General features: G+C 36.2%; 1 protein-coding gene across 2 annotated transcripts in view; it reads right to left on the bottom strand.

The window, feature by feature from the left end:
* The window catches only part of BARD1 (BRCA1 associated RING domain 1), a 140590-nt gene that overhangs the window by 83941 nt on the left and 31682 nt on the right, over positions 1–24967 (bottom strand). Inside the window, exons 1-2 of one of the 2 annotated variants that reach the window (XM_074191442.1) lie at positions 18030–18051; positions 12237–13210 (exon numbers count right to left, since the gene is read on the bottom strand). In XM_074191442.1, coding sequence (XP_074047543.1) covers positions 12237–13139 — 903 coding nt within the window. In that variant the 5' untranslated portion in view covers positions 13140–13210; positions 18030–18051. Of the gene's footprint in view, positions 1–12236; positions 13211–18029; positions 18052–24967 lie in introns of those variants that run through there. The other variant, XM_074191441.1, reaches the window with a different exon arrangement.

Raw genomic sequence — 24967 nt, 5'->3', positions numbered from 1 at the left:
TAAAGGCATGTCAATTAAGTAATGAGATTAGAGTGATACCTTGGAAGACTTGTATAAACTGAGGCAGAGGTAGAATGAAGTCAATATAACCAGAACCACCATTTCTATAATAACCACAACAATGTAAAAGAAAGCAACTTGGAAAGACCAACACAATGATCCTTTAGTACTCCAAAAAATTGATGACAAAATATGCTTCTCATTTCTTGGTAAAGATGTGATGGATTGCAGGTAAATGTGCTTCTTCTTGACTATCCCTAAAAAAATCAAAAACCAAACTAACCAAACAAAACAAAAATGGGAAAGCTCTGCTTGTGTTTGAGTGTGTGTATGTTTGTAGAGAACATCAATAAAATAAAAAGCTATATGCAGAAAAAAGCCAAAGAAGGGTCAAACAAGACAATATTGCTGCTACATTAAATTTAATGTATATTTAAAGGAACAATCTGTTTACAAGGGATTCTGGCTTTTGTATATATGGAAATGTTCACTTCTGTTAGTTTTTTATATCATATTTTTTTAAAAAAAGGATGCATGATGATTTCTTGTGGGATTTAGGACACTTCAGTTGACAATCCTGTTTATATTGGCTTCCCAAAGAATTAGGCAGTAGTCAAAGTTTGAATAAAAGGTCAGCTTCCTTACTCAATTCTGCTTTATATTCCAATGATGAAGAAAGCCCCAGATAAGACTGGGATACAATCTTGGGTACCTATTATCAAACAATCAATAAAGCCAAAAATATTTACTTAGTTCCCATTATATTTTAAAAACTGAGGCAGATACCAGCAAACCTGAAGGTCATCATCATAATTACCCCTCAAATTCCACATCCTGAGAAGAGATAAATTAAATATGTAATTTCTCTAAATTTAAATTCATGGGACCAAACATTTGGGTTCCAAGTTCAACAGAAGAAAATTCAAAGAAGTTATACTGATACAAAAGTGTAGATACAAAGATTCAAACCTAAATCCACTGCTGACATCTGAATTCCCTAGCATCCAAAAATCTGCCTTAATTTGCAAGTATCTGGTATAAGCACTACTCATTTAGTGATGCAGATCCACATTTCAAAAGGACCAGGTTCAAGTTTAATAAAGAAAGGGATCCTAGTAAGAGATTGAAAGGATCTATGCTTATCCCCATTTAGTATGATTAAGTTACTGTGTAAGGATATGCCAATCCTGTCTTCTAGCTCTAAGGCATGGGTGTCCAACCTTTTGGCTCTTCTGGGCCATACTGTCCAACAAAAACTTATCAAGGACTGCATATAGAATTTAATATTTATTTATGACTACAATGTAACTCATATAATCAATGAATATGATAATGCCACATGAATGGGCTTGGAGGGCTATACACACACACACACACACACACACACACACATATATACACCTTCTCTAAGGGGTACCTAAGGGGAAAGAAAAGGATAGCAGGGGTTCCTCTAAGGAAGTTTATTCCCTCCTCTACACCAAGCCTAGTAAAAAGTTCATACAACTTCAAGCACCAAACACTTCATGTTGGCCACTACCCAGTTTCCAACACATAACTTCCAGTTCAGTCAAAAAAAAAAAAACCAACTCAGGATCAAAAATCAAATTCCCTGATCCTACTTGTTACAAGAGAGAATTTTCAATATTTCTCATTTCTTTGGGGGAGGGGGGTATAGTATAATTCTAATATAGAGTTATTTCTACATTATTTCTAAAATTCCTTTTCAGTAAATTATGATATCTTGAATAGGTGTGTATAACAAACTTTGGCTCCATTATCTATAAAGAGTCACATCACAATGAGACCATCAGTCAGAAACATGCCTACCAAATATCCATGATATATTATGGGTGGGTAACTAGGTCTAGGAAGACTGAATAAATCTCCATCATCCAACTATATGAACTAAATGGCATAAATTAGAGAGTACTGGATTCATACTCAGACACTCATCAGCAAGGTGAAGTTGGGCAAGTGGCTTAATTGCTGTGTGATTCAAGTTTCTTCATCTATAAAATGAGGAAGTCAGACTCAATGACCACTAAGGTTCCCTCTAGTTCTAATTAAATGATTCAATAAATAAAGTAGAGGAAAGGGAACATGTAGAGGCTATCTACACCAATGATACTCCCATTTGGGGATGAAGGCCACCAGCTAAGATCACTAGATAGACAAGCTAGTTTGCAAAGGGCCTGGGGGATTCAAGATGAGTAAGAAATTAAGTCTTGCTGTGAAGAGATATTAAGCTTCTCTCTCTCTCTCTCTCTCTCTCTCTCTCTCTCTCTCTCTCTCTCTCTCAAAAAAAAAAAACTCTACACAAATATAGTCAGTGTTAAAGTCATCAAGTGCCAAACAAACTTTCCCAAATGTCTTCTTGCAATTATTTCTATTCAAACTAGAAAAGAAAAAAAGTCTCTGTGGTTCAATTTAAAATGATTTGTAAAAATAACATTTACTATTAATATCTGACAATATTGCCAATTAGTGGTTTAAAAGACTACAGTAGGAGTCAATTAGCTTTTCTTAAATGTACTGTATTAGAACTTGACAACTAATCAAAATAATACCTCTTATTAAAAAAAATTAAATGCAAGAGAATCAAGATGTGTTACAAGTTTGGCAAAACTGTATTAAACTGACAATCTGGCAAAATATGGATGAAGTGATCCTGAACATGTCAATGGAAGATGGAAAAGATCTCAACAGGGCTTCATGCAGCAATTTGTTCATTTGAGATTTTTTTTCTATTTCTTGAAGTGCAATGCTAACAAAGATGACTGCTTTTTGCTTTAGTGAAAAGTAATGTACCTCAACAAGAACTGAGAGAAATGAACATCCATCTGCTGCACTGTGCCATAATTATGGGAAACAAGTGCAGACTGGAGAATGAGTTTATACTGAGGAGAGAAAGGGAAGGGGAAGCCAGAAGGGGGAAGATTACAGATATCAACCTATGATTACATGACCAGACAGAAGACAAACATACATAGTACAAAGAGTTGAACTGAATCCTTAACCATGGCTTAACCAAGAAATTTCAAATAAAGTTTATTTAGGGAACAAGATGAAGAGATGCATATCATGGGATTAAAGCAGGGAAAACTTTATCCTGATTTTCACAAAGAAGAGAAAGGCTGCAAACGCTTGAGGGATCTTCTGTTTCTGGCAAAATCCAAATACATATTATTGAAATTATGGTCAGTAAACAGCTAAAAAATCCTGACTACCAATTGGACAGAAATAAAACTTGTTGAATGTCAAGACCCAGAAAGCAATCAATCACTAGTGGACAATTGTGGAATGCTCCAGAGAGCTGTCCTTGGTCCTGTGTTAAGACTTCTAGTAGTCACTTAAGACAAAAACATTCTCTGTATTCTTATGGAAAATGTAAATGTCACAAAGCTATGAGAGAGGACTAACAATCTGGATAACAGGGCTGATGATCAGATTTTAAAAATATATTTATGTTAGAATGTTGGGTCATATCTATTATGAGCAAGTCTAGATTTAGACATTCATTAACTGTGTGACCCTAATAAGTCAGTTACTAAACTATTTGCCTCAGTTCCCTCAACTGTAAAATTAGCTAGAGAAGGAAATGGTAAATCACTCCAGTCTGTCAAGAAAATCCTATATGAAGTCAAAAACATTTCGATACAATTGAATAATAAGTTCCAAAAATTTAAGGCAGAGATTCTCTTTTGCCTCTTTTTACTTCCCTAGTTCTTAGAACTAAGTAAGTAGTACCCTTAATACAATCTTAGTATCTGACTTATCCTAGGAGCTTAATAAATGTTTACTGATTGACAGATTAAATTCAAATATATGAAAAGGGTTCCCAGATAGAAAACTTATTTAAACTTACTTTTCTGGGCTCAGAGAACAAGAAGAAAAGAAATGAGTAGTAGAAAGAGGCAAATTTGTACCTGATTTATGGAAAGACCTACTATACCAAAGTACAATGAGCTACCTTGGGAGGCACGGAGCCTTTTCTCACTAGAGCCCTTCTTCAGTCTAGATGGTCACTCATTGGGAATGTTTCCACTTCTGGAGAGGACTGGCCTTGCCAACTATGAGCTGTCTTCCAACTTGCAATGATTAAGAAATCCTTTGGATATAGACATCTGGCAAGCTTATCCTCCCTGGGAAACCCCAGAACTTGTTAATCTGCATTAGTTTGTTAAGTGGAAGCTTACATTTCCTAAATGGAAATGACAAGTGAGAAGATCCTTGATCCTAACTCTCAAGAATACTCAAACCTATTAGAGAACTCCAGGTTACTTCTGTTTTATGGCTACCAAAGGGATCCTTCTATCCATTCACATGCTATATGAAAGGATGAACAGTATGTTGGATGAAACAGAAAGTAAATAAGGCAAAGTCCCTACTCTCATGGTGTTTACATTTTGGTGGAAGAGAATAAACATATCTAATATATAATATTAGCTAATGTATAAAATAATATCTAATATATATATTAGTTAATTATAAAACCATATAAATGCTGAAATGAGGTCCATTGTTTGGCAAGAGTTCAAAAGAGCTAGAGATCAATTGGAATTGAGAGGAGTAAAGAAAGGTTTCACTGGAAGAGGCAGCACCTGACCTGGGTTTGGAATAAAATCCAACTCAACAAGCATTTCCTGAGAGTCTGTGCTAGGTTATATAAAAATAGAATTTCAATTCTCTGAGATGGAAGGAATGCAATTCAGGCTTGGAGAAAGCAGGAAGGTGGGAAAGAAAAAAGCAGTATTTTAGGGATGGTAGTTTGGTTGGGAGGAAGGACCTGGAGATAAAAAATGAGAGAAGAGTGAAAATGTACATTATTAAATTACAATTAAAAATTACTTATTAAAATGATTTCTGAATTGAGCTGAAGGTAGCTTGAGGAGATGAAATAATCTGAATTTTATTTAGTAAATCACAGAACTAATACCTGGAAATAGAGAGCTGTTAAGAAATTACTGAAATACCTAATTAATGAAGTCTTGACCTCAGAAATTTTTCTCACAGATTCATATTTGGCTACCTATATCCAAAAGAACCTGCATTCATCATATTTTTTAACATGACAATGGGTTTAAGTGACTTGTCCAAGGTCACACAGCTAGGTAATTATTAAGTGTCTGAGGTCACGTTTGAACAAGTCCTCTTGAATCCAAGGCTGATGCTCTATCCTAGCTGCCCCCTATATATGCTTTTAAATGACCCAACATGACTAAATTGGAAATAAATTTAACGTGATGGTGTATTGTATAACCTATATCAGCCTGTTCGCTGTCTTGGGAAAGGGAGAGAGTAAAATCTGAAATTAAGAATCTTATGAAAATGAATGTTGATGGGGTTAAATGACCAATCTTAATGGACTCGCTCATTTCATCAGTACAACAATCAGGGACAATTTTGGGGTAGCTGTGATGGAGAATACCCTATGTATCCAGAGAAAAAATTGTGAAGTTTGAACAAAAACCAGACTATTACCTTTAATTAAAAAAAAAAAGTTATTATGTAATTTTGCTATCTCTTATATTTTATTTTTTCCTTAAAGATATGATTTCTCCCTCAACACATCCAATTTTGATCAATGTAAAGACTATCAGACTGCCTTATGTGGTAGGGTGGGGGCAAGATTAGGGGGAAAATTGTAAAATTCAAAAAAAAATTTAAAAAAATGAATGTTGAAAATTATTTTTACATGTAATTGAGAAAAAATTCTATTAAGTGAAAAAAGTAATTAACTGAAGTGACCAAGCCAACATGAAAGCTTCATTGCTTGATATATGATTATGATGGAACACTATCATGCTCTAAGAAACAGTGACTTGGCTGATTTTAGAAAAACATAGGAAGACTTGTATGAAATGAAGAGTGAAATGAGCGGAATCAAGAAAATGTAACAATATTATTTGCAAAATAATTGCGAACCAAATGAGTATTACAAATACTCAAATCAACTACAAAAAGACCTATGAAAGAAGATGCTATCTACCTCCAGATGAAGAAGAGATAAATAATATGGTTTTACAAATGGCTGTGTCAATTGGTAGCCTTCTCTAGCATGGGATGGGGGAGGGAGGGAGACAGTTTGAAACTTAAGATGTACAAACAAAAAAATAATTTTGAAGAGCAACAAATAAAAAATAAAGAGAGCTTCATTCCTGATCCAGGAATGTACTGTATTGTTATACTGCTTCCAATAAATGAAAGACCAAAGTTGAGAAATCTATCTCACTATCCACCATCTCATGCCCTTTGCATGCACAATCTGTATTAATTATTTGTGTGTTAACAGCTGCAACTATACTTCATGCTCTGCACTTGGTTGGCCAGGTTCAAAGAAGAAACAGTGCCAAATATTCAGGTGCTCGGGCAATAATTATCAAGAGTTAAGTTCATTTGGGAGGCAAGTTAAAAAAAATTGCAGGCTGCTGTTTGTTCAGAGATGTCCTAGATGGTCAACTTCTAATAGACCGGGTCTGCTAGTCAAATCTCCAGGTTTGGAAGTAGGCAAGCCAGATCTTCCAATTACTCAGGATTAGGTAAAGTGACTGAGTACAAAAGCAAGCCCATCTCCAAACAGCACAAGTTACCCTATGTCTGCTAGCTTGGCAGCTACTTCTCAACTGTCTGCATTCATAAAGTCTGTAGCTCTGCTCAGAGTGAGATGTCCATGTGCTAAGGACCCTGACTGGCAGTACATTAAAATAACTGCTGTCCAGGGCAATGAGAAGAATTATTTAGATTGAATAAACTACAATCTAAGATATTCCACTACAACTACAAACATTAACCATCCAATAAAAGAGTCAGAAAAGGAAAAAGCTTATTTGTTTCAATAATTACAGGTTTTCAAGCATTAAAATGTTTATAATGTATATCTCAAGGCATGATGTAAATAATGTTTAAAATAGGGGCGGCTAGGTGGCGCAGTGGATAAATCACCGGCCCTGGAGTCAGGAGTACTTGGCTTCAAATCCGGTCTCAAACATTTAATAATTACCTAGCTGTGTGGCCTTGGGCAAGCCACTTAACCCCATCTGCCTTGCAAAAAAAAAATAATAATAATGTTTAAAATATCCAATATACATTATATGTCACAGATGGGAACCACCAGGAAAAATATAAAAATGGTCTTGAAAAATTTGGGGTTGGCTTCTAATTTAATTTTTTGTTTTAATTTAAGAGTTTTAAAACTGAATTTTTGAACACAGTTTCCATTAATATCACCGTCTTTTAATTCACTATGATTAGTCCTCTACCAGGTTAGAAAGATTTTGAGAAAATGGTCTGTGACCAGTTCTCTATTTGATGTCTAAGGGCTAGCATAGTTTAATCCAAAAAGTCATGTTACTAGAATGTTAGTAAATAGGTAATGATCTATAGTGGTGAAGTTAACCCTTGAAAGGGCAGCTAGGTGTTCAAGTGGATTTTTGCTGGGCCTGCAGTCAAGAAGATGCACCCACATGAGTTCAAATCTGGTCTCAGACACTTACTAGCAGACACAGCTAGTAGGTAATGCCCTGAGCAAGTCATTTTACCCTATTTGCCTCAGTTTCCTCATCTCTACAACTGAATTGGAGAAGAAAATGGCACACTCAACCCCATCAGTCCCAGTTCCTTTATTTGTCAAAGGATCTAGAGAAGGAAATAGGAAACCACACCAGCATTTTTGCCAAGAAAACTCCACAAGGGGTCACAAAGGGTCAGACAAAACTGAACAACAACAAAAATGACTGAACAACAACAAAACCCCTTAAAGATTCTCAACTGAGGAAAGGAAAGGCCTACAAGCTATGTGGCTGAAGGAAGTACCCATACTGACTAAATCCTAGGCCCTTTTAATACTAATTATTTTAGAAATACCCACAAACCTGTTCCTCCACACATAAAGCAATGATAAACTTCAAACTTTGCAAGTGGAAGCTTACATTTCCTAAATGGAAATGACAAGTGAGAAGATCCTTGATCCTAACTCTCAAGTATATTCAAACCTATTAGAGAACTCCAGGTTATTTCTGTTTTATGGCTACCAAAAGGATCCATCTATCCATTCACATGCTATATGAAAGGGTGAACAGTATGTTGGATGAAACAGAAAGTAAATAAGGCCAAGTCCCTTTCAAATCCCTTTAAATAAAGAGCAAATAGGGCAATCAGATGGAGCATTGGATGGAGTCCTAGAGTCAAGAGGACCTGAGTTCAAATCCAGATTCAGACACTTAATAATTACCTAGCTGTGTGACCTTGGGCAAATTACTTAATCCCATTGCCTTGCAAAAAAAAAAAAAAAACCCTCAAAAAATAAATTTAAATAGAGTCAATATTTCTATTTTTGCCTTCTGGATTTCCCTCCAAATAACATAAACTCCATGAAGGCATATTTTGTCCAGACTTGGGTCTTCTTCACTCTGGAGAGGCAGTGTTTCATAGTGGATAGACTAGGCCTTGGAGTTAGGAAGAACCAATTTTAAATCCGCCTCTGGAACACACTGATCATACAGGTCATTGAACTGGTCAGAGGTCAAGGCAAATCTCTAAGCCTACCAGTGGCATAAGCAGACAGAGCTTACTCTCCTGCTACAGGTTCCAACCAAGTCCCCACTATCTGGCCTAAAGGAGGTGCTTAAGAAGTGTTTGTTGATTGACACAATTTCAAACAATTCTAAGATTGTGCTCAGAAAGCCTAAGTCGCAGTCCCAAACGCGGCCCTAAATATGGAATATTTAGACAAGCCACTCATCTTTTCTGGGTCCTATTTTCATCATTCCTAAAATAACAGAGTCCAATGAGATAATTTATACAGTCACAAAAATGTGACTATTTCATGTATGTAGTAGACATTTGGAGACAATCAGAGTGACTTGCCCAGGGTCACACAGCTAGTGAGGTCAGATTTGAACTCTGATCCACCTGACTCCAGGACCACTGTTCTGGCCACAGCGACCCTATAGATAGTCATTTCTTTAGACATCAGGTGACACAATGGATAGAGTACTGACCTTCAAGTCAGGAGGAGGATGGGAGTTCGAATCAGACACTTGTTTCCTAATAGCTGAGTGACCTTGAGCAAGTCACTTCACCTTGACTGCCTCACATCCAGGGCCATCTCTAGTTGTCCTGATTCATATCAGGCCATTGGACCCTGATGGTTCCGGAGAAAATAAGTCTGGTAACTTAGCACAGCACCCCCCTCACTCTAAATCCAGTTCACATGCTTGTCATGGCATCACCATGATATGAACCATAAAAACTATTGCACGTGTCCTTCAAGTGAAGTAAGAACTTACCTCACCCATTAATTATGAAGAAACCATGATATTAAATGTGACCTATTATCATTAGGTAAATGACAAGTATGCCCTTTCACATATACGAAATTTCTTTGGGGAAATAAACTCACTATAGGGGTTCCTCTAACTTTAAGTAGTAATATTCCCTACTGCAGTGAAAATAAAATTTGATTTACAGAAGTTCTATCCACACAACTTTTCATGAACACATTTACTACATTTTGGATCATTAAGACCTTCTGACATCCTGATGTTTCTATATGATTCCTCACGCATATATTTTTAAACTGATAATCACATATATATTATCCATAGATTTCTTTTACACAATTGAAATATACTTGCACGCATGCACAACACACGCACACAAACACACATATATATTCCTCTATATCCTCAACAATTTCAGGGACTTAAGATTCCTCAACAGTTTCAAGGATGGGGGGATACAGAGGTACAGGGACAGGAGATGGTAGTAATTCCTTAATATCTAGGAAGCATTTTCAACAAAGAACAGTACAAATTAACCTGTTGGGAAAGGCTATGTATTCATGCAAATTAGGTTTGCCATACCTAGGAGAAACAATTTGTATGTGAAAACAAATCCTACCTGGTCTCCCATTTCTCAGTAGAAGACTTCTGGGAGGGAGATCAGATAAGTTAATGTTTAAGCAAACTAACTCGGCTGTGGAAGATGCTAAATCTGCCAGTCTAATGAAAGACTCAGAGGGACAATTTTTTTTCTGTTTTTTAGAAATAAGCAATCCTATCCTTGAAACTTTCAAATGATCTAACTACAGCATGTTGTTATCCCTTCCATGACTAATTACTAAATAACAATGCTCTTTGCTTCATTAGTGAAATCAATCTTCTGAGAGGAAAATTACTATAATAATACATACTAGCATATTAAGGACAACTACACTGGAACAGTAATTAATACACGTTTTAAAAGATGATGAAAGGATAGTATGAGTATCTTTCAAACAGAAGATCTAAAATATGAATTGCAAAGGCTTAAACTGAAGACAGGATAACTTTATGCAAAGATCTTGTCCCCCTCGAAACTACCACCTCACAAAGGACATCCGTAAGACAGCTGCTACCTTCTCTCCTACAGAGCATGCTCCCGCAGTGCCTGGTGGGGGCTGAAGGACCCTAAATGGCATCTGCAGAAGTCTAATCTCACTTTGTGTTGAATCACAAAGTAAACCAGTAACTCAATAGACACGTATACCTCCCCCCCCCCCCACCCCAGCAACCTTCTTTCTATCTTGTATTTATTATGTGTATATTGATTTCAATATATGCTGTCTCTTCTATTAGAACATCAGGTCTTTGAGACAGAAACTCATTTTTATTTTTCCTTTCCTAACCTAAAGGCTTATAGCAGAGTGTCTGGTACAGAATGAGCATGAAATAAAAGCTTGCTGATTGATTCAAGCTATGTTGAGAGAATATACATATATACAAACAAAATCTTGAGTTCTCCCTGGTCCAGTGGCCAGTAAATTTCCAAGTCCTTTGTCTTTTACCTCCATAAATAACCTTAAAAAAAATGCAGGGTTAGTGAGATTACATTTGAGCATCTTTCTGCTACTTTTATAATGAAATATAAAACAATGCAATGCAATACTATTCTATACCATACTATACATAATGTGAGGGGATTCAGTCAGCTAGGTGACACAGCAGTAAAAATGCCAGGTCTGGAGTCAGGCCTGAATTCAAATCTAATCCTACCTGGGATGACCTGAGTTTGGGTGACCTGAGCAAGTCATTTAACCTTGTTTGCCTCGGTTTCCTCATCTGTAAAATGAGGTGGAGAAGGAAATGGCAAACCACTCCAGTCTCTTTGCCAAGAAAACCCCAAATGGGATCATGAAGAATTAGATACAACTGAAAATGACTGAACAACAGCAAAATAATATAATAGGATACCATAAGCTCCTATAAAAGTTTTAGTAGCACTCTACATAGTAACAAAAAAAAAATCTCAAAAAAACCAGATAAAAGAGAAAAAACTGAAGCAGAACAAACCATGGTATATGAATATAGTGTACATCAAAAACTAAGAGTACAAGGAATTGGGACAAGCAAAGGGTAGAAAGCACAAACAAAAAAATCATATACACAATAACACTACAGTCACATAAATATGATCACCACTAAAAAGATAGTTGAATTCTGATGAACCGTAATGAGCCATATCAGTTCCTATCAACTGATAATAAAACACATCACCATCCTTTCAAGAGAGAAGTGGGAGGAACACAAATGTGGAAAGCAGATAAGGTCAAAGTCATTGTGTCACCTGTTTTTACTTAAGTATTTTTCTTTGTATCAGGGGAAGGTATTGGTATAAAAACAAGACATTAAAAATTTTTTTAAACTTTGATATATATAGTATATATAAATATATATTTATCTATTATTTATGTACTATACATACATTTATATAGTTACATGCATGTTATTTACATATCATATATGTATGCATACACACATATAAAACAATGCATAGATACACATGTATGTTTGAGTGTGTTTGCTGTGTGTCTGTGACCCTGGGGACTTCACCCTGACTGCCTCTCATCCAGGGCCATCTCCAGTCATTCAGATTCATATCCTGGCCACTAAACCCAGATGGTTCTGGAGGAAAAAGTGAGACTGGTGACTTAGCACAGCACCCCCTCACTGAAATCAAATTCATGGGCTAGTCATGGCATCACCTCCCAGTTGCCATGATTTTCTTCAAGAACAAAGTATGAACATCATACATACAGATGAATAAGGAAAAGTCCCAATAAATTTCGCTTCTGCAGTTTTGAGAAATCATTAAAGTTCAGAATCATCTTATTAGTCATCATTCCTGAGATATTATTGATATTCCAAAAATATATTTTAAACTTTTATTTCAACTGATATCCATTACAGCAAGCTTACCTTAATAGAAGCAATATGGAGTGGAGTCTCTCCTCTATGGTTTCTCTTGATGGTCATAGGGCTAGTGGGAGACATCTTCACGGCAGAAGGACTAGACACCATCCATGATTGACAAGGGCTATTCATTATGGATGATGATGGACTACCAGAAGATTTTGAGGGGGAAAAGTTAATAGAGTCATTTAATACATCACTGATTCTTGCCGTTAATAATGGGTCATCGACTCGACTTTTGGATATGGGAGATGAGGCATTTTCTTTAGATGGTGGAAACGACTCTAGGGGACTAGCTTGACAGATGGATGGTCTTCCAGCTCTCCTCTGGCTTCTTCTTCTGGGTCTTTTAGAAACAGGCACTGCAAAGGAATCAGGGGACTGTCTCTCATGGGTTCCATCATCATTCAAAAGCAGCGATGGTTCTGATGTAAAACTATTCTCACCCAGAGATTCCACACGAGCTGATGCTACCTCACTCTCTCTGTCGATTTCTACAGACTCTACTTCCATGGACAGGGATGGGCAGATCTCATTTGCCTTTTCTGCAGGACTGGCCTCTATGACAGAGGCATAACTCAGTAAATCTACACCATTTACTTCTGGGGTCTCGAGAGTAGAAGGCTGGATACAAAATGAGACTGATTTTTCTTTGACCTTCTCACTGGAAGTCTGACCCTCCTCCAAATTCCATTTCTTATTAATTTCAGCTAAACTTCTCTTTTTCTGCTTTTCTCTAGTTTTTCTGCTTACTTTTTTAGGTTTCTGAGGAGAGTCTTGTTCAAGAGAAGAGGAAATAAATTCAAAAGACTGATAAATCTGATCATTCTCAACTGGTTGCGGCCGAGTCTGCACTGAACTTTTATTTAGGACATATCTGACCTTCTTGCTACGAGGGCTAAACCACATTTTTATGAATTTTTTACTGTTTTCATCTTCATTGGGTGAAGTTCTTATCCCAGATGTACTTTCTTCCAGCCCTGATAGAAGAGGAAAAAGAAAATTATAAATAAAGTAGAAAAAAATCTGCTACAAGGGGCAGATTGTACAAATGACATACATTCCTGGTTCTGCCAGTGGACATGGCTCCAACAAGTAAACTCTACTTGCTTCTCCTTCCATCCATTACCATTCTTTTAATTGGGAGGTTATCTCCCCAACAGTCTACTGTGAGATTCAATTTAGTACACATTAAATACTTTGACAGCAGAGAATCAATCCACAAGGATATATTAAGAGCTTATTAAATTCCAGATTCTAAAACAATCACAAGTTACAAATCAGATTAAACAGGCAAAATAGTGGCAATTATGATGAGGAAAAGTAATAGATCTGTGACTGTAAATGTTTCTTTTTAGATGGGCAGCACTAATCCCCCCCAAAATTAATATGACAGGTAGTCAGATTGAACAGTCACATTGGAAAGTATTGTTATCATTTTCATGGAAACATTTTAGGAACATAATACATGGCTAAATTCAATCTCATAACCATTACTTAAATGTATTTCCCCTAGCACAGACCCTTTCCCAATATACTAACCTGAAGATTCATACCTTTTCCAAAATTTTGCCCTCAAAATTCTTTCCATATTCCCTACTTTACTTTTTTCCCAAATAGCAACTTCAGCCAATATTTTTGCTACAAAATTCTTCTCTATTTTTTTCCCCTAAATATCAACTTGAGTGAACATTGACTTCTCTGTTATTTTATAATCTTGCCTGAGCAGACCATGAGCAAATGAAAGGGGTAACTGGTTACTAACCCTAGGCTGGGGTACTAGGGAGGAGATTTCAATTCTCTTAGCAGCCTCTCACTAACCATACTTCTTTCTACGTTTGACTGTGTCCCCCGACTACTCTCCAACCCTGTAGGGAAAGGGGAATAAGTGGTTGCCTGGTCCTTTTTCATTTGAGCTAAAAAAAACAACAACTAGACATCAAACCAAAAATTTGAAAGGCGAGACAGTTTTCAATGTAAGCATCACCGTCCCAACATTTTGCTATTCATCTTCCTTGCTTCTCCCTTCAAGCCCCCTTAGATGGAAAAGGGGGGGGGGGGGAGATAAAGGGATGGGAAATTACTAGGGGAGAAAATCTTTGAGCATCTAACTCAACCCACTACCACAAGCAAAGTTCCTACTGAGAGAGCATTTGGATGAAGGGAAGAAGGTAGATTGATAAGAGGTTGTTATGTGAGAAGTAAAGGAAAGCATAAGAAAAGGCAAAATAACAGGGGAGAGAGAAAATAGTATAAATTAAAGATCATTATCAACTGCAAGGATAAATCAATTTTCTGCCAAGGTCTGCTACAATTAAATCAATTCTCTCCCTGGTGTTGATCATTCTTTTCTGATGCCCAAATGAAGATGATGTGTTATTCAAAGTTCCTTCTTCCATTTTTTTTTGGGGGGGGGGGAGTTTGCAAAGTAATGGGGTTAGGTGACTTGTTCAAGGTCACAGTCCAGGGTCGGACACACTGCACCACTTACCTGGCCCTCCTTCCTCCATTTCTAACATTAGGTGAACAGAACCACAGATTGAAAGCTAGATAGAAACTCAAAACCCCCTTCCCTTTAAAGAAGGGAAAAATGAGGGCCAGGCAAGTCAATTCACTCAAGAACAGAGATCAAATTTGACTCAAGATCCACTGAAATCAAAGCCAGTCTATACCACAATGCTTCTTTGATGCGTGCATGGGTCTCAATTAACTTTTTTTTTCAAGTCAAATGGGGGTTAAGTGGCTTGCCCAAGGCCATACAGCTAGGTAATTATTAAGTATCTGAGGCTCGATGTGAACTCAGGTACTCCTGACTCCAGGGCTGGTGCTCGATCCACTGTGCCACCTAGCCAACCCTTCAAGTTAACTTTTTAACAAACAGGACTATCTTTGTGGTAATTGGCTTTAGAGTTACAGGACCAGATTCAAATCCTGCTATGTGCTTATCACCTGTGTGATTTTGGGCAAGCTATTTAAGAGACATAAGAGACAGGTGGCACAACAGGACAGCACCAGACCTGGAGTCATGAATACCAGAGTTCAAATCCAACTTCATTAAGCCTGTGACCCTTGACAAGCCACTTAATCTACCTACCTTAGTTTTCTCATCTGGGAAAAAAAGAAAATATAATAGTAGAAATATATTTTAAATACTATTTGTTATATATATTCCAATAATTCTCTAATATATATTACATATTATTTGATGTCATTTAATTCTTTGATGTCATTAATATTATGACATAATATATTTTATGTTATTTAACAGCAATTACACATATAGTATAACAATATATGTAAGTAATTATTCACAAGGTTGTGTTGTGAGAATAAAATGAGATGATACTTATAAAGCACTTGGCATACCATAAAGAACAATAAAAGTATTAACTATTATCATCACCATCATCAACATTATTATTATTGTTGTTGTTGTTGAGGGGGGTGGGTAAGATTTCTGATACCCTCCCCACTTCTAAATTCTATTATCTTTTCTTCTTAGGAGGTACTTTTTGCAAACATTTGTATACATAATAAAAATAAATTGTATACATAATACAATGCAATTATATATATACAATAAAAATAAATTTGCACGTGTGTGTGTATATACATATATATGTAATGAAAATAAACTCTCTCATGCCCCACTCAAGGAGACTTCAAAATAACAAAAAATTGATTGTCTAGTCCCTGTCACTACTAGAACCTAGTAGCAGAGTATGAGAAAAATAAACATGGATGATGGATATTTGCTCCAATTTATTCAATGTAAAATTCTCAAGTGTATTTATTCTTGAGTTACTCTTTGGTCCCTCTCTCGGTTATAACACAAAGTTAATTTAATTCTTTTCTGGATTGAAACCTCTTTACAATATGCTTCTTGCCTTTCAAATGCTGGCAAGGGAATTAGGAGCTGAGATGTTATTTCTAATTTCCCTCTGGATATTTTGTATTTACACAATGTATTTCATGGCATTTTTTTTACCTGTTTAAAAAATATTAATGCATCTAGGTTGGCAGGCTGAAAACTCCAATCTAATCTAAAGTCTAAAATTAGCCAGTTTCTCTTTTCCCTCCTTCAGCTAATATTTCTGCTTTCATTTCACCTTAAAGCTAGAATAACTTTTAGAAGTTTACAAGGAGGTTAATTGATTTGTTCAAGATTTTGAGTAGCAAGTGTAGTAAATGTTTGAGACAGGATCTGAACTCATGTTCTCTGACTGCCAATCAAGAATTACCTCCACTACACTACCCTGCCACTGTAATGGTCACAATCACTTTTAATAGTAAAATTAAGTAAGTCAAAAAGTAAGCACTTGTGACATATACAGAAACATTTAACTTATTTGTCTCTGTAATAGTATATATTTATTTGAACCTGAGTTCAAATCCTGCCTCAGACCCTTATTAGCTGTATGACATGAAGCAAGTTATTTAATCTTTCAGTTTCATTTTCCTCATCTATTAAAACCAAGAAAATTTCCATCTACCTCATAGGGTTATCTTGAAGCTCAAATGAGATAAATGGTTAGTGCTTTCTAAATCTTAAAGGACACTATAAATGTTATTATATACTATAGTGTAGAAAAGACAATCAAATGAAAATTAAACTTTTTCTACTGACATAATAACACTGCAGAAAAATTTTAGCTCACTGAATGGAAAGTTTGAAGGTCAGTTAATTTGTTGAATCCAAAGTGTGGTGTTCAAGACCTTCCTCAACTCAAAACCTTTCCAAGGCTCCCTTCTCTGCTAGTCTACCTTTCCTGCTTTATTTTCTTACTGAGTTCATGTACTTTTTTCCTTCATATTGTGAGGCTCAGAAAAAAAAACTATTACCTACAACATGTTTTCCCACTTAAATGCCTTTTCTAACCTTGTTCCCTGAATCTCACCATCACCTACAAATACTCCCTCATTTAATTTGCTGTCCTCCAGATATCCCTATGACTCACTCTCCTTTTCCTCAATTATTTTCTGACTCCACTTTGTTCCCACTTCCCTAGTCCCATCCTTAAGTTAACCAATTCAACTCTATACGGTCATCAACTCTCTAATCTCCTGTCTCCCTTGCCCTACTTCCCTCCCCCCCATCTCCTATCAAACCCCAGTTCTGAATCATGATCATTCCTGTTCACCATCTATACTCAATTGCTGAATCAAAATGTATGTAGATCACTTGAAAGGACAAAAAAACTGGTTTTGGTTGATTTGAGTTTTTTGGGGGTTTTGCCTTTTTTTCCCTTTGTTTTTATTCCCAGGGCTCAGCATACAAATGATGACTGTCTAGAAACTGAATGGGACTAGAAGAAATCACACAAGTATGCTATCTAGGTAAATTATCAATTAATGTCCAACTTCCAGAAAACCTCATTCTAAGTCCTTTTTATTTCTTCCTAATTGATTGCTTATCGTGCTTACTTGGAAATTATTCCAAACCTTCTCTCTCTCCTCCTCAGGCCTCATAGCCTTTGGCTTAAAACCCAAACTAGTCTAAACCTCTATTTCCAGACTTACTTCTTCCTCAATCCTCTTCATTGATCCCTTCCCAACACTCCCACCACCAATTAGGTAGTAAGCTTTATTGAAGCAGATAGTGGATAGTCAAGACTTGAATTTAAATCCTATCTCAAATACTCATTAGCTATGAGACCCTGGACAAGTCAATTAACCACTCTATGCCTCAGTTTCTTCAACTGTAAAAAGAGATAATAATGCAAAGCTGAAAGCATTGTATAAATGGTAGCTAAGCTTTTAGCTAAGTGCTACAGAAAAGAATAGCATAAATTAACTCACATGCATATCCTTACATATAGCTTCAGGTTTAACTCACTCAGGAGTGTTTCTGTTTAAAAAAAAAGAAAAAAAGAAGACTGGAAGACAGTTCAAATAGAAAGGATAAATTTTTAATGGTAGAATTGAGGTAGGCTGGTCCTTTAGCTAGGGTGAAAGATGGCCAGTCTAAGTGGTGTAACAAAAATGCATAAAATGTTACAAGATTCAAAGGAAGACCTCCAGTAGATTGGAGAAAGATTGGAGAAATCACCCCATCAATCATAAGCAAGAATAATCCAAGATAAGAAGACGTGAGTGGGTCAGGAATTGTACATATTTAGAAAACAACCATTTCATTCTTCAGACTATGTATGTGGCAAGCCAAGTCATGAGAGAATTCATGGGGAAATGAACCCTGGATTTGGACTCAGATGACCCAAGTTTGAATTCTGGTTCTTTGTGGTTTTGAATAAGTTACTCCTCTTTGGGCTTCAGTTTACTCATCTGAAAAATGGGGAGATTGGTCTATGTGGTCTCTTAAGTCTAAATCCTACTAGGAACACATATATGGGCTTGCCTATATATTGATCTTCACACACACACACACATATATGTATATACATGTCCACACATACACTTACACACATATACATATAGATGTACCTATATAGAACTCTATCACAAGGCTTTTCATGAAGTCCAATGCAAACAGATGTTCAATCTATAAAACTGGCTTTTCCCAACAATGGAAATGGAGACAATTTTTGGAGAAGACATTTTTATTTTCTCCAGGTTTTTAAAGGGTCCCTTCCTAGTTTTTTATATGTTCCTTCCTCATCAGTACTAAAGATAGACAGATAACACACACATATACATACATATATATGCACATATACATAGACATAGACACATATATACATACATACACACACACATAAAATATAATGGATTAAGGATGGGCGACATGAAGAGACCTGTGTTCAAACACTGCCTCTCTGGAAGTGCCTCATTCATATAAAATGGGCAGAGAACAGAAAAGGCACTGAGATTACACTGGAATGACTAAACAGTTCCCATTGGTCCAAATATTCTTTGATTTATTGAAATTTAAATGTTGTCTACTTAAATACTCTTACATATGTATCAAGAAGGGGAAAACAAACCTAACAATTTGTCCAGTCATTTTTCAATTATGTTAGATTCTTCCAAACTCCATTTGAGGTTCACTCAGCTATGGTACTGGAGTGCTTTGCCATTTCTTCTCTGGTTTATTTTACAGATGAGGAAACTGAGGCAAAGAGGTTGAAGTCATTTGCTCAGGGTCACAGAGCTATTAAGTGTCTGAGGCCAGATTTGACCTCAGGAAGACTCTAGATCTGGCACTCTGTCTATTGGACCACCCAGCTACCTATTTAAAATAAAACAGCAGAGCAAATGAATATATTTAAAAATAGCATGGTATGGTGGCTGAGACTTGACTAGATCTGAGGTCATGGTGCAGTGTCCCTTCATTTTCTGGTGACTCCGAAATTCTTGACACTGTATATTATAGATGAGTTCTCAAATTTCTATCAGCAGAAGCTGTTTTCATTCCAAAAATCCCTCCCACTGATGAAATCCTAGGTCTCATCTCCATCTACAAAGTATTTAGGCTTACAAAGTGTTGTCATTACAACACTAAAGTTATGCAATTCTAAATTTTTTTTATTTTATGTAATAATTCCTATTTGGTGAGACAATCAGGGTGAAGTGACTTGCCAAGGGTCAAAGCTAGTAAGTATCAAGTGAGTGAGGTCACATCTAAACTCAGGTCCTCCTGACTCCAGAGTCGATACTCTATCCCCTAACACCTCTAATTTATGTATGTTTTGTTTGTTTATTTTTCTGCATACAGGGATGGTTTTCAGCATTCATTTTTTGGTAAGGTTTAGAGTTCCACATTTTTCTCCCCTCCCCCTTCCCTTGATAATGAGTAATCTAAAATAGGTTCTAAATGTATAACTATGTTAAACATATTTCCATATTAACCATGTTGCTACACCTCTAATTTAAAAGGAATACAGGATCAGAGATCTAGAGGCAGACGGCACTTCAGAGGTTGTCCAAGTGTTGTCTAAGACCTTCATTTTACAGGTGATGAAAAAGAGAGGCAATTGACTTGTCCAAGGTCACACTCACACACACACACACACACACACACACACACAGACACAGAATCAGAGGGGAGATTTGAAATCAAGTCCTGCAGAGCAACTGCTCTTTCCATGATGCTATAATGTCTCATAAATAGCAAGCTCTTTCTATATGGTGGATAACCTTTCTCTAAATGTATTACCTTTCTATAGGGTGAATCACCTTTCTCTATGGTATATCACCTTTCTAAAGGGTGGATCACTTTTCTATAGGGTGACTCACCTTTCTATAGAGTGAATCACCTTTGTATAGCATGTATTACCTTTATAGTGGATTACCTTTCTATATGGTGGAAGAATCAAAAATCTAATATACTAATGTAAGTAATTTGATGAATCTCATCTTTTCAACCTGTCCATAATTTCATAGGGACAGGGTCTTAATCTGTTACATCACTGATATAAGAAACTTCCAGATGAGACATCTTCCTCTACCAATGCAGGCTGGCAGTTTTGCTACATCTGGAGCTTCTTGGAGGTGTCTAGGACATCTCTAAGGAGATTCTGTGACTTGTCACAACAGTCAGGTCTGCCTGAACAGAAGTCCCTTTCTCTACCCTCTACCCCACAGTCTCTACTGCTAGGAACCCATTTTTCATTTGCATGGTTTTTCTAAGATCTCACCTGTATCAGTTGTCTGATTTTTAGTCAGGGCACTTTCATCAAAAGTGTTTATTTTTAAAAGGGGGGGGGGTGCTGCTTACAAGATGAAAAGAGATCAGTCAAATTGACTGCACTACCTTTCTAGTCACAATTGATCTCTGCTCTAAGACCAGCAACAGAATCCATTTTCTAAATGAAGTTACAGAAGGCACTGCTGCTTCTCAAACAGCAAAAAAAATTTCTAACTCATAAAACTTCCCTGTGCTTATCAGAATCTTAACAACCACAACAAGCACGTCCATTCATTTTCATCATACCTTGGTAAAGATACTGGAGTGGTTTGTCATTTCCTTCTCCGGTTCATTTTACAAATGAGGAAACTGAGGCAAAGAGGGTTAAGAGACTTGCCCAGGGTCACAGTGGTATCTAAGGCCAAATTTGAACTGAGGTCTTCCAAACTCCTGTCCACCCCAGTAAATATTCCCCCAAAATACACTATAATCATTTCTCAATCAATAAGCCTTTATGAAGTTTGTACGATGAGGCAGATGTGAGGATACAAAAACAAAGCAGTCTGTCCTCAGGGAGCTTATCTATTCTGTCAGAGGAGGTAAGGTTTATAGCTCTGAGTATATTAAAAAAAAATACAAATTTGGCTAAGGGAGAGTAGCCACTAGCAGGCTGAGAAATCAAGGGAGGCTTCATGTGAGCAGAGCTTTGAAGGAAATGGCTCAAGCTGGAGGAGGAAAGGAATACATGTCTGGCACGGGAGAGAGAATGTCGGTCTTCTGAGCAAACAGAAGCAGAGTTGTTCTAGCCTATAGAGAACATACAGGGGAGCTAGAAGATAATACAATCTACAGACCATCTTACAACTTACTTAAGAAGACTCAGTAGACAATGTGGTACAAAAAAAAAAAGACCCAAGTTCAAGTCTATCTCCCATACTTGTAACCTGTGGGGCTCTGGGAAAGAGAAAAAGGATCAGGCATGGTCAACTAGTCCAAATTTGCCTGATCCTTCATGGAGATATAGTCTTCAATTATGGTTTTTTTCGTTTTAATAAATGTACTAGGCCTAAGTTTTCTCAATGTAAAATGGAGAAGCTTAACATGTACAACTTTTACCAGATTGTTCACTGCCGTGGGGAGGGTAGTAGAAAAATGTGGAACTCACAAGCTTGCACATGGATGAATGATAAAAACTACATTTGCATATAATTGGAAAAAATAAAACATAAAATGGAAGCAGATGGATTAGATGGCAAGCTTTATATCTACAATCCTAAAATCAAGAACAAGAGGCAACAAACAATCAAAAAGTCAAATTGATCCATTTTCTGATTTTTAGGGCCAGGGAGCTAAGGATGACTTTTACCTTTTTTTACATGCCCCCCCCCCCAAAAAGCAAAACCTATTGTAAAAATGTAAAAAATTTTAAAAATGAAAAAATAAAAAGTAAGTTCCCCAGCCCCTAATCTAGAACAATAGTTTAAAGACAAGCAGACTGGGGTCCTGTTACATTAAGTGATATGCTCAGTTGATGTGATTAGACCCAAGGTTTTCTCCATTCTTTGATAAACAACATATCCTTGGATATATGCAAATATTGAGGCCTTCAGTTAGAGCAGTCTTCCTAATTGCATAATGTATTTGTTTCTAAGAGACAGCTAGGACATCCAGTGGACAGATTCCTTAGAGTTTAGCCTCTTCCAGAGCCAAAGACACTATCTGTGTGAGCCCCAGACAGTCACTTCACTTGTTTACCTCAGTTTCTTCATCTGGAAAATGAACTGGCAAACCACTTTAGCAGTTTTGCCAAAAAACCCTAAATGGGGTCACAAAGAGTCACACACTATTAAAAATGACTGGACTGTTTCTAATGAATTGTTTCTAAAAAACATTCCCAATAAAATAAAATTCTGGCAATATTTATAACTGATTTATGTGCTATATACCAAAATATTATGGATGATATGTAGAATAAATGTAATATGATATAAATGTGATGAATGTGTCATATGATAAAATCATCATGTATATGTAAAACAAACAGCTGATCAGAAGAAACTTCTTTTAAGATCATTATTGTAAGTTAAAAAAGTCTCCTTGAAATTAAGACAAAAAGACCCTCTGGCTATGTATGATCTCCCCCCACCTATATGCATACCATACTTCGATTTTTAGTTTTATCTTCAAATTTCACTTCTGTATTGTTATATGAAAAGAAGTAAGATATAATGGTTGGGGCCTATAAATTAGTAATCTATAGATCAACTGACATTTTATTAGGTTCCATCTATATGCTCGTCATTGTGGTAGGTACTAAAGACACAAAAATGAACACCATAGTCTAGTGTCTGCTCTCAAGATGTTTAACATTTGGAGAGAAGCAACGTGTGCATATTTAAACAGAAAAACAGTATTTTAGGGAGGGGTTAGTGCTAAGATTTAGGGGAATTGGAAAGATCTTCATGTAGAAGGCAGTTTAGAAGGCAGTTTTTGAGCCAAATCTTAAAGGAATTAATGGATTCCACCAAGAAGTCATGACTTCAAGTTTCTTTCTCTTTCTCTCTCTCTCTCATCTGTTTATATTTGGAGGGGGAGGTACATTTCATACATTGGTGATTTCAATGATATCAAAGTCTGCCAATGTGGAAAGTCTCTATAATCAGGAAGAATTTGTATGATCTAATTTATGATCTAATTTATAAAGCATGGTGAGGTTAAATGATTTACCCAAGGTCACATAGCTTGAGTGTCTCACAGTAAAGACTACTGAATCCCTTACTTCTTTCAAAACTGTCAACTCAAATACCAACTTCTGTATGAGATCCATAAACTTATCTAATGCTTCTTATAACTATTTCAATGTGATTGGATTCTTTTGTAATCTTATATATTTTATTTCATACATTCTTCTGAGAAGGCTTCTTCACCAAACTCATTATTGATTCCAAGACCAATTCCCTACTCACTATGTCATGCAGCCTTTCATAGAACAATAGAAGGTAAAGAAATAAAGTTATCAAGATGAAAAACCTGAAATCCAAAGTATAAGGTAAGAATGAAGGGGACAGGATTGGGAATCACATAGACTGAGATTTTATGTCTACATTCAACAAGACTTTTTCACTGGAGATAAGGAGACTTTAAAAGAAATCTCTTTTGATAAAAATCTCCATCCTAGAGAGAAGGTCAAAACACAGAATATTCCCAGGATCTTTTTTTAAAGGGGGAGGGAGGCTGATTTAGAATTATAAAGATTCGATTTAACCCCTTAGCAATCATATACATGAATGCATGGGTAAAATATATGTATAAATACAAAGATACATTAAAGGTATAGAAAAAATTATATATGCATATATATAATAAACATGCACATGTACACATACAAAAGGTATAGAAAAGGTCATGTATGTATATACATCTATCTATAAAAGGCATAGTAAAGGCTATACACACACACACAAAAAGCATAGAAGAGTTTATGTGTATACATACACACATACATGCAAAAGGCGAAGAAAAGATTATGGGTGTATGTGTGTATATATGTATGTATGTACACACATACAACAAAAGGTATACAAAAGATTACATGGACATGCATATATGTATATGTATGTATGTGTATATATATATATATATATATACATAGAACCACACTCTCATAAAAAAAGACAGAAAACTTTACACTTCTCTAAAATCCCTTAAGTGTTTAAAACAGACTTAATTAAATGTTCCTACAGAAAAAAAAAACCCAAAGGCCTCAATCTACAGGGACAATAAGCTTTCTCCATTTAGCAATCAACTCTTCTTAAATTAAAGAATTGTGAGCATTAGTAGAGTTTAAATTTCCAATATTTAGCACAGTGCCTCCACCCAGGAGATGCTTAATAAATATTTACTGATTGATCGACTTTCTGGCTACAGTCTAATTCTACTAATCAAGTAATTACTAGGATTTTTTAAAATGCATTAATAATTAACAGGTACATGGTACCTAGGCACCCAAGAAAGAGCTGAGCCAGGCCCACATACTATACTGCTTCCCTTAGTATCTTAGCACTTAGCGGATGAGAGAAGACCTTGGCCAAACCTGACTGTGAGGTGTCTCTGTTTACTGGACAGAAACAGCAAAAACTTTTCCCCCAAGTCT

The sequence above is a fragment of the Macrotis lagotis genome, chromosome 6 (assembly GCF_037893015.1).
Source record: "Macrotis lagotis isolate mMagLag1 chromosome 6, bilby.v1.9.chrom.fasta, whole genome shotgun sequence".
Classification (NCBI taxonomy): Eukaryota; Metazoa; Chordata; class Mammalia; order Peramelemorphia; family Peramelidae; genus Macrotis; species Macrotis lagotis.
Note: the sequence above shows the minus strand (reverse complement) of the source record. Positions and strands in the feature narration are given on the sequence as shown.